This window comes from Vespa velutina, chromosome 4, assembly GCF_912470025.1.
Source record: "Vespa velutina chromosome 4, iVesVel2.1, whole genome shotgun sequence".
Lineage (NCBI taxonomy): Eukaryota > Metazoa > Arthropoda > Insecta > Hymenoptera > Vespidae > Vespa > Vespa velutina.
Genome location: NC_062191.1, coordinates 1,196,716 through 1,206,715, shown reverse-complemented (window position 1 = coordinate 1,206,715; position 10,000 = coordinate 1,196,716). Strand labels below are relative to the sequence as shown.

General features: G+C 25.4%; 2 protein-coding genes across 4 annotated transcripts in view; one reads left to right on the top strand and one right to left on the bottom strand.

Moving 5' to 3' along the window:
- Nucleotides 1-4,744, top strand: part of LOC124948534 (carcinine transporter-like) — a 27,069-nt gene extending 22,325 nt beyond the window's left edge. For both annotated transcript variants that reach the window (XM_047492270.1, XM_047492269.1), the window contains exons 3-10: nucleotides 984-1,194; nucleotides 1,606-1,864; nucleotides 2,623-2,815; nucleotides 2,955-3,173; nucleotides 3,286-3,500; nucleotides 3,717-3,892; nucleotides 4,133-4,305; nucleotides 4,437-4,744. In XM_047492270.1, the coding sequence (XP_047348226.1) occupies nucleotides 984-1,194; nucleotides 1,606-1,864; nucleotides 2,623-2,815; nucleotides 2,955-3,173; nucleotides 3,286-3,500; nucleotides 3,717-3,892; nucleotides 4,133-4,305; nucleotides 4,437-4,533 (1,543 nt within the window). In that variant the 3' untranslated portion in view covers nucleotides 4,534-4,744. The remainder of the gene's footprint in view (nucleotides 1-983; nucleotides 1,195-1,605; nucleotides 1,865-2,622; nucleotides 2,816-2,954; nucleotides 3,174-3,285; nucleotides 3,501-3,716; nucleotides 3,893-4,132; nucleotides 4,306-4,436) is intronic.
- Nucleotides 4,745-6,863: 2,119 nt separating this feature from the next.
- On the bottom strand, nucleotides 6,864-8,821 carry LOC124948460 (tRNA (adenine(58)-N(1))-methyltransferase catalytic subunit TRMT61A). 2 transcript variants are annotated; one of them, XM_047492126.1, is made up of 5 exons: nucleotides 8,751-8,821; nucleotides 8,366-8,659; nucleotides 7,692-7,964; nucleotides 7,453-7,622; nucleotides 6,864-7,326 (listed from the first exon to the last, which is right to left on the bottom strand). In XM_047492126.1, exons 2-5 carry the CDS (start codon nucleotides 8,646-8,648, stop codon nucleotides 7,147-7,149), a joined length of 906 nt encoding a protein of 301 aa, XP_047348082.1. In that variant the 5' UTR covers nucleotides 8,649-8,659; nucleotides 8,751-8,821; the 3' UTR covers nucleotides 6,864-7,146. The 2 variants fall into 2 exon arrangements, with proteins under 2 accessions (XP_047348082.1, XP_047348081.1); XM_047492125.1 differs by lacking the exon at nucleotides 8,751-8,821 and having other exon boundaries at nucleotides 8,366-8,744.
- Between the last annotated feature and the right edge of the window lie 1,179 nt (nucleotides 8,822-10,000).

The following is a 10,000-nucleotide window of genomic DNA, read 5'->3' as shown; positions in this document are numbered from 1 at the left end:
ATTAAGAAATTAATCAAGCGTGAATAAGATCTTATATTCTCTTTCTTTTTTCCTCTTTCTCTCTCTCTCTCTCTCTTTTTTTTTCTTTTTCCTTCTAAATTAATTATTAACGAATTAGATATAAGCAAATAATGACGAACGTAAGAGAAAAATAAACAAACATCATCTTTTCTTATTACGTTAAATTTTACGATAAAAAGAAACAAAAATTATATTTATATTTATATATATATATATATGTATAATAAATTATCATATATAGTTTATATATGATAATTTATATATAGTAATGTATATATGATAATTTATTTATAATAATTTATATATGATAATTTATATATGATAATTTATGTATGTACATTATATATAATATATGTAAATGGATATAGTATTATATATATATATATATATATATATTACATTATATTGCTTTGGTCCCGGTCAATTATAGGACAATTGTCCTGATCAAAAAAAAAAAAAAAAAAAAAAAAAAAAAAAAAAAAAAAAAAAAAATAAATAAATAAATAAATAAATGAAAGACAGAAAGAAAGAAGGAAATAGATGAAACGATAAATTTACTTTTATGGACCACATGAGGTAACCTTCAAACTATCACACTTGTAAAATTGACATTGGAATTAATGTATACACGTTATTTATTCTTGCGTATAAACCTACACGTAAGAATAGACGAATGAACAAACAAATAATAAATGTTCGAGAACGTTTTGTATATAGAAGGATTTAGAGTTTCTTTAAATATCATAAATTTGTATATTTTTTTCTTTTCTTTCTTTCTTTCTTTCTTTCTTTTTTTTTTTTTTTTTTTTTTTTTTTTTTTATATCCTTTCGTTAATTTCCATCTATCTATATTCAACAAAGAAATTTAAAAATTATATTAAAACTATTATATATATATATATTAATTTTTTATTCCTTTTTCGTTTTTTCTATTTATTTATTTTTTCTTTTCTTTTTTATAGAATCGCCATATCGATACCACCACCAACGAACGAAGAATTAAAATTAGAAAGTTCGACGTCCTTTTCGAGATGTTACATGTACAATGTAAATTATAGCGAGATTCTCAGCAAGGGAACCACAGAATCTGATCCAAACTGGCCAAAAGTTCCTTGTCTCAACGGATGGGAATATAATTACACGATGATACCGTATGCCTCGATCGCTACCGAGGTAAATATATTTCAAAAAAAGATTAAAAAAAAAAAAAAATAAAAATGATAATAATAATAATAATAATAATAATAATAATAATAATAATAATAATAAATTGAAAAATATAAGAAAATATAAAAAGACGACGTATACAATAAAGAAAAAAAAAAAAAAAAGAGAGAGAGAAAGAAGGAACTCAAACACTTTCGTTTTTTCTCTTTGTGAATTAATGAAAGAAGGAAAAAGAAATAATAAATAAGAAAATATAACGAGAATATGAAGAAATGAACAAATAAAAAAAAAATAAAATAAAACGTTATATCTTTTACGATTAAGTGCTAACAAAAAAAAAAAAGAAGGAATTCAAACGAATCTGTTTTATCTTTTCCTATTTTTTTTTTTTTTTTTTTTTTTTTTTATGAAACACAGTTGTCCTGGGTCTGCGAGAGAACATTTTTGAGTTCAGCAGCCCAATCAGCATTTTTCGTTGGCAGTATAATCGGTGGTTTAATCTTCGGATATATAGCCGATCATTATGGTAGAATACCCGCTTTGGTTTCCTGCAATGCCGTAGGATTTTTCGCTTCTGTTGCTACGGCCTTTTGCAATAGCTTTTGGACATTTTGCCTGGCAAGATTGATCGTCGGCACATCCTTTGACAACTGCTTCAACATTCTTTTCATCATCGGTAAATTAATCTTATATTATTTAATATAAGTAGCTATATCGATATATATTCTAGATAAGATAATAATAATGATTAACTGATTACTATGCAAGATTAAAATGACTGTTTGAAAATTACCGATAATCACAATAATATGATGATCCACGTAAAGTATTTGATATTATTTTTTTTTTTTTTTTATTTAATAGCGTAACATATATATATATATATATATTTTTTTTTCTTTTTTTAATTGTGATATAATAATTAGCTAAATAATTAAGTTAAATTTTTTTTTTTAATTGTAATATAATAATTAACTAAAGAATAGTTCATGTTTCTTTTTTATATTTGAATGATTTTAATTTATCAACATTATTATTATATTGTAATTATTATTATATCGTATAATTATTATATATTGTACATATACTATTATATTGTATAATTATTTGAATGGTGATGAAAAAGAAATCAAATCTAACATTGATAACGTTTGCAAAAAATGACAGATTTGAAGAGTATTACGACATAAATCTAATATTTATTTTTAGCTAAGAAAGTAATAAAAATAGAGAGAGAAAGAGAGAGAGAGGGAGAGAGAGAGAGAGAGAGAGAGCGATAAAATAGAAGTAGCTTGTTAACAAAGTAATCAATTTTATCTTGGTTTGAAATTAAAAATAATCTTATCGGATAACGAAATATAATCGCTATACATACTCAACTATTCTTAATTTAATCATTCCTATTTAAACATTATACTAATTAATTTGTTTTAGTTATCGAATATGTAGGGCCAAGATATAGAACATTGTTCGCAAATATGTCTTTTGGAATTTATTTCGCCGCGGCAGCTGGATTATTACCATGGATTGCTTATTGGATAGCAGATTGGAGAATTTTAAGTATCGTCACGGCATTTCCCATGATCGTTGCATTTATCGGACCTTGGATCGTTCCTGAAAGTGCACGGTATGTATGTGTAATTGTATGTGTTTGTGTGTATGTATTTATAAACTTCATTAGATAGTTTAAGACAAATTAGTTATATATTTCATAGTTACAATTCTCTATATTTTTATTTATTTATTTATTTTATTTATTTATTTAGATGGTACATCATGATGGGTAACACGACCAAGGCCATCGAAATGTTGCAAAAATTCGCCAAGGTCAATGGGAAAGACGTGAAGCAAGAGATTTTCGACGAATTTGAAAAAAGTTGTAAAAGTATAGCGGAGAAGGATAATATCCATCAGCAATATACCGTTTTGGATCTTTTCAAATTACCTCGATTAGCATATATTACGATTATACTTGTAATATATTGGTAAGTAAGAGAGAGAGAGAAAGAGAGAGAGAGAGAGAGATGGAGAGTTTAAAAGTATACCTTTCGAATTTATGATATTTTTTTTTTTCATTCTCTGATTCTTTTCGTTTAGGCTTCTCATCGTTCTGGTATTTGATGGGCACGTATGGAATATGAAATTGTTAGATCCCGACGTTTTCACATCATTTTCTCTTGCCTCGATGACCGAACTTCCAGCTGCTATTCTTTTGGCCCTTTTACTCGATAGATGGGGACGACGGTGGATGGGATTTGCCTCAATGTTTTTATGTGGCATTTTTTCGTTTATCGCAATCGCAACTCCCGAAGGTAAGTCGTACATTTTTAAAAGAAATATTCATTTCTAAAAGTCTTCTTTTGTTTCCTTTTTCTGTTCTTTTCTTTTTCTTTTCCTTTTATCTTTCTTTTTTTTTTTTTTTTTTTATTTTCTTCTTCATATATAAATCCTTACTTTATCGTTAAATTTAATAAATTTATAATATTAGTACGTATAATTAATTGTTTGATTATACAATATCATTTTAGGCTATTTCACTGTGGCTATGGCTATTCTGGCCCGTTTAGGAGTAAACATAGCTGCTAATATTGGTTTTCAATATGCAGCTGAAATGTTGCCAACGGTTGTACGAGCACAAGGCGTTTCGTTGATCCATATTATTGGTTATTTCGCTCATATTATTGGACCTTACATTATTTATCTGGTCAGTATATATGCATAATATCGTGTATATCATTATTAGTAATATAATATACATACATATGTATTTATAATAGAAAATAAACATAGCCGTAAGTAACGTACTGAACGATTGCTTTAAGAAATTAACAAATTTATAAATGAATATATGGCAATGTATTATAACATCTACATATATACATATATATGTATATATATTTAATATACGTATATCATTGTAATATATTAATTTGATTAATTTCAGTCCGACGTAAGTCCAGTATTACCTTTGGTAGTTCTCGGATTATTATCCTTCTTAGATGCATTTTTAACTTTGTTATTACCAGAAACTTTAAATCAGGATTTACCTGAATCTTTACAAGAAGGAAATGATTTTGGCAAGGAACAAAGTTTCTGGTGGATTCCATGCATAACATCGTAAGTTATCTACCTATAATATAAACATATTATTTTTTCTTTTTTTTTTCCTTTTTTATTTATACTTTTTTTTTTTCTAATCTATTATTCTCATCATATATAGATATGAAAAAAATTAATAATATTTTTAGAACTCCGGTTTTGAAGAAATCTTACAGGACGAAGAAAGGTATGACGAATACTGCTTTCCACGGTAGTATCCAAAGAATTGATTCTACTAGATTATAGCGATCGATGGATCAAAATAATCTGAATAATCTATATCGGTGATGATGATAACCAAATCGTTGTAAATAATAATAGTAAATAAGTGTGATCTTAGATTTTAAGTAAGCCACTGATTGAAGTTAACGAAGGATCGGACAATAATATGTTATTAACGAAGTAAAGGAAATACGAATAACAATAATGATGATACAAAAAAAAGCGAAAAAAGAAACAAAACAAAAAATCTCAAGATACATATACATATACATATATATATATATATTTATATGATATATATATATATACATATATATATATATATATATATTTATATATTTATATGATATTAATTTGAGTTTCCAAAGATTTAATTATATATATATATATATATATATATATATATATATATATATTATATATAATATATATATATTTATATGTAATATATATATTATTAATTCCATATATATATATATACAATTTAATCATTCAGACTTGTATTAATCTTTGACAATGAACAGTATTACAAATGGAATGATTTCATACAGTACGACGTAAAAATGATAATGATAATAATAATAATGATAATAATGATAAGAAAAAGAAGAAGAAATGAATGATATACTTAGGATATACTTTATTATTCCAAGTAGTATTGACTTGATTCTATATTTTTCTTTTTCCTTTTCTTTTTCTTTCCTTTTTTTTCTTATTTTTCGTTTTAATTATATTTTAATACTCGAAATTTAATGATATATATATATATACATAAAATAAAAATATATCGACGAGTAATATGAAAAATATATATATATATGTATATATATATGTATATATATATATATGTATATATATATATATATATATATATATATATATATATATATATATATATATATATATATATCTGAAGATCAAGTGGGGATATTTTGTTCAAAATTAAGATAATAGTACTCGCAAATAATGCATGTACATAGATATACATACATACATACATATATACATACATTACATAAATACATATATACATATATACATATTTCAATTTGTGCCTTTACCTTTGCAATTATCTGCGAGGAACGATATAACGTACTGACATTGTTTATTTTCTTTTTTTTTTTTTCTTTTCTTTTCTTTTCTTTTCTTTTCTTTTTCAATAGAGCGATTTTTCTCAACAAACGCTCTCATTAAACTAGCCATTTTACAATTTATACTTGAAATAATAGTATATACATATATATATATATATATATACACACACACATAAATATATATTTACAATGCACACGATAAAAGTATAATATAATCGATGAATAAGAGAATGAAAGTTAGATTAAAGAATAAATAAATAGGATAAGTTAGATTAGATTATTTCTTTGAAATGGACGTGTATTTTATTAATTGTGGAGTATATTTGGAAGGCGTGAAGAGTAAAAAAAAAAAAAAAAAAAAAAAAGAGACACTCTGTATAACATCACGATAAATAAGTATGATTAAAGTCATACTGATATACGATGACTGATATCGTTTCAAATTGGGGGAAAAAAAAAAGAAAAAAAAAAAAAAAAAAAAAAAAAAAAAACAGAAGACAATAAGCAAATAACACATTTGTGTGAATCGTTAATATTAAAAGGAAAATTTTAACAAAAATATTTTGTTCTCTCGGGTTTGCTATTACTTGCAAATCAGTACTATATAATTTATTACTATAATACAACGTGTTATATTTTAAACTGTTTGATGTAAGCTTCGAGAATAGTTTTATTTGTTAATTACATGAGTCATCATTGCTCTTATCTTGTATCTGTTATAAATAATCATAATAAACCACCGAATTAGAATCATTCGCGTACTTACAATATCTGTTCGCGATATTATTACGTTACACGCGCTATAAATTGGCCAATTAATTTATAAATACAATTATAGCGTTAATTTATTATTTCCCACCGCTGTATCTTAAATAAGAGCTTCATAGGTTTTTTTCTTTTTTTTTTTTTCACAGCGCCAACAAGTGACATTTCTTTTTTGTTTCTTTTTTCTCACGAACATTATTGCTCGTCTTCAAATAGGAATTTGTACATGTATAAAAAAAAAAAAAAAAAAAAAGAAAGAAAAGAAATAAACAAATAAAGAAAAAAATGTAGAAAAAAAGAAGGCAATCAAATAAAAAGATCATTTCTTATATACTTCTCTTTATTTATTGCCTTTGCGTATGCATACAAATGTAATTATTTTCTAAATCCTCAATATTATCTATCTGCAATTTAATAACAATATGAAATAATAATTCGATATATTAGAAATTATGTAAATTTTATAAATGTACAAATTGTAAATTTGCCGTGTTGTGTGACAAGAAAAAAAAAAAAAAAAAAGAAAGGAGAAAAAAAGAGAATGTATAAAATTTAGTAAAACATGAATGATGGTACATTGTGAATGACGCAAAAATAAGTTTGTCAATTTATAGTATTCTTCTTTTACTTAATTTCTCTAACGTCTAACTTACTACGTCATAATGAAAAATTTCTCTGACTAGAAGAATACAAAATACAAAGTAATATTTATTAAGCATAATAACAATAAAGTTAAGTTATCAAATTGTCTAAATTTAATATTTCTTTATTCCTTGCATTAAAATTTGTCTTCTTCTTCTTCTTCTTCTTTAAGTGATCTTGCATGTAACGGTGATAACGTTGCAATTGTAATAAAACCTGTATGACCAGGCAATGAATGAGCATGCGTTACAGTCAAAAATTTTTCTTGCTCCTGTTTGTCTTTTACATTTGCTTGTTTCATTTTTTCATACTCTTGCTATAAAATAAAAAAAAATATATATATATATATATATATATATGTATATACATATATAGAACAAAAAAGTATTATGAAGTGTGACATTAATATAACGCAGTGTTATTAAATGATTTCAATTGATACCTTATATTTTAAACAGTCCAAATTTAAAACAGGTAAATTCTTATGTTGTACAGTTAATTCTCTTTGCAAACATTCATAGGTATTTATTTCAATAAAACCTTCTAATGTAAGCTCGGCGCAAGTTCTTTGAACTTGTTCGATACACGGTGAAAATGAACACAATTTTCCTCCTATCGAATAAAAATCAAATATATAATTCCATATAATTTCTGATAGAACTAATTAAATTCTCATATTACCTGATATCTTTAAAGCATTTATCGCATGCTTTATCATTAACCATGGATGCGGTAAATCTAAAAATATCGCATCCACTTTGTTTTCCAAATTTTCTCCAAAACCTTCAGCGCAAACATCTCTACATTCTACAGTAACATAATCATCAAGACCATGCCTCTTAAATTCTGTACTAGCAATATTTACACGCTGTTCGTGAAAGTCAAACGTATAAAGATAACCAGTTGGACGTACGGCACGAATTAGTGCATGTGAAAGAGAACCACTTCCAGTGCCTAAAATGTAAAGAATTAAATATAATCAATGATATAAGTTAAAATTGAATATATAAAAAAAATTATATTACACTCATATATTTTCGATAGGTTAATAATATTATCATTCGATTCGTAATAAAAAAAAAAAAAAAAAGAAAAAAAAAGAAAAAAAAAAAGTAAAAAAATCTAAGTGAAAATTACAACAATAATTTGTTCAATTTACTGCGATAGGTTTCAAATATCAAATACAGAAGAAAAATATATGAAATAAGTTCAAGAAATGTACCCAAGAGTAGGCTTTTCGAAGCTTTTGCTTAAGCCTGTAGTTACTTTAGCCTGAGGGGTGGGGGGAGGGGGTTTTAATTACAGATTAGAGAATTAGATGTATGGAAGGATTAAAGTTCAGCTGCTTTCTCAACCTGTCTCAATGATTGTTTGCCCTGGTGAAAGTTCCATCAAGTGTATAATTAAACTTATGTCTGGACTATAAATGATTTGTGTTCTATGCGGTACAGTTAAAGTCCAAAGCTCTGGAGTAGGTTGTAATACGTATCCCCATCCTCTGGACAATTGTACTTTGGTACCATATTTTTGACCGATAAGGGACACTACTTTGAGCGCGCCATAGATAGTTTGAAAAACATTTTCTACCATAACACCCTTCTTGTTCAAAGTTTTCGGTGTCACTTCCAACGAATGCATATTACCAGGTCCTAAATATAAAATAATAACGTCCCCTTCTTCTATCATTTCTTTTATCTTTTTAAAACTCATGTTGTTTCGTTACAAAAAAAAAAAACTAACCTCTTAAATCAATTCACTTATACTTGATACAACGTTTTATATCGATTTGTTTACGCAGTGTTGCCAATATATGAAAAAAGAAATATGAAATAATATTCTTCATCATTTCCAAATAAGTACGAACATATATATATATATATATATATATATATATGCAAAATGATGTAATTAATAATGTTTATTTATCAATTATCTATAATTATTTATATAAATATCAACGAAGAGGATAAAGGTAAAAGACGATGCGTCAAAATAGGCATCACTTAATAATACGTCGGTAATTACCGACACAGTAGTTAAAAACTACATTATCGACATATGTATATGCATGCACACGTAATACAACGCACTCTGTATTACGCATAGAGAAACATAATAAGATTATTAAATAGAATAGAATTTGATATTGCGTCTATTAAAACAATTGTTCGATTTAACATTATTTTAAAATGTTAATAATATTACAACTATATAAAATATTATAACTTTGATTTAAAAGATATATATTTATGTGATAACTCGATAAAAATTTCGATTCAAGAATCGAAATTTATTTATATCTAAAATTAAACGATTATTCGTGGAAATTAAATTGAAAGGGTAACTTTATATTTTTTCAATAATATCTTCTTTTTTTTTATATTTAAAGATTAAAATAGTCGGCATCCTTAAAATTTCTGTGTATGTTTACTTCACACAGAAATTCCGATTTTTAGGTCATCTCTATTAAAGAAAAGTAGTCATCTAAGGCGATCACATTTGCCTATATATAAGGCGAACTATCTCCAAAATAGTCGACTTGTATAAAAAGAAAAAAAAGAAAAAAAAAAGAAAAAAAGAAAAAAAAGAAAAAGATGTTTAAGCTTCACTTTCACAACTGTGGTATGTAAGCACTTTTACGTATACGTATACATATATACTCATCAGTTATTTATTTTTTTTTTTCTTTTTTTCTTTTTTTTACTTTAACCGCTGATCTCTCATTTCTTTACGTCTTCTAATACGTATTTGTAAATTTACTTCATGTTTTATTATCGCTTAATATAAAAACGACGGAGTTAACTAATAAAGATGACGCATAGAATTATTTCGAAGGATCATCAGTTTAAAATTTTTTTATTCGGGATCATCAATGTCCTCATTTTCAAATGGAATTTATATGATATCTTAGAATATGACTCTGGAACTCTGTGGCTCGTATTATTACAAAATAAGATCGTCGTTAGTAAAACGTGACAAAATATATACTT

Bases quoted from the DNA above. Each gene is read 5' to 3' on its own strand.
- LOC124948460 (XM_047492125.1), bottom strand. From the start codon at position 8,720: ATGAGTTTTAAAAAGATAAAAGAAATGATAGAAGAAGGGGACGTTATT. The intron at 7,965-8,365 runs GTTGAGAAAGCA...TTTACATTTTAG, and splicing joins GCAAACAATCATTGAGACAG to GCACTGGAAGTGGTTCTCTT. The intron at 7,327-7,452 runs GTATCAATTGAA...TTTATTTTATAG, and splicing joins TGGACTGTTTAAAATATAAG to CAAGAGTATGAAAAAATGAA.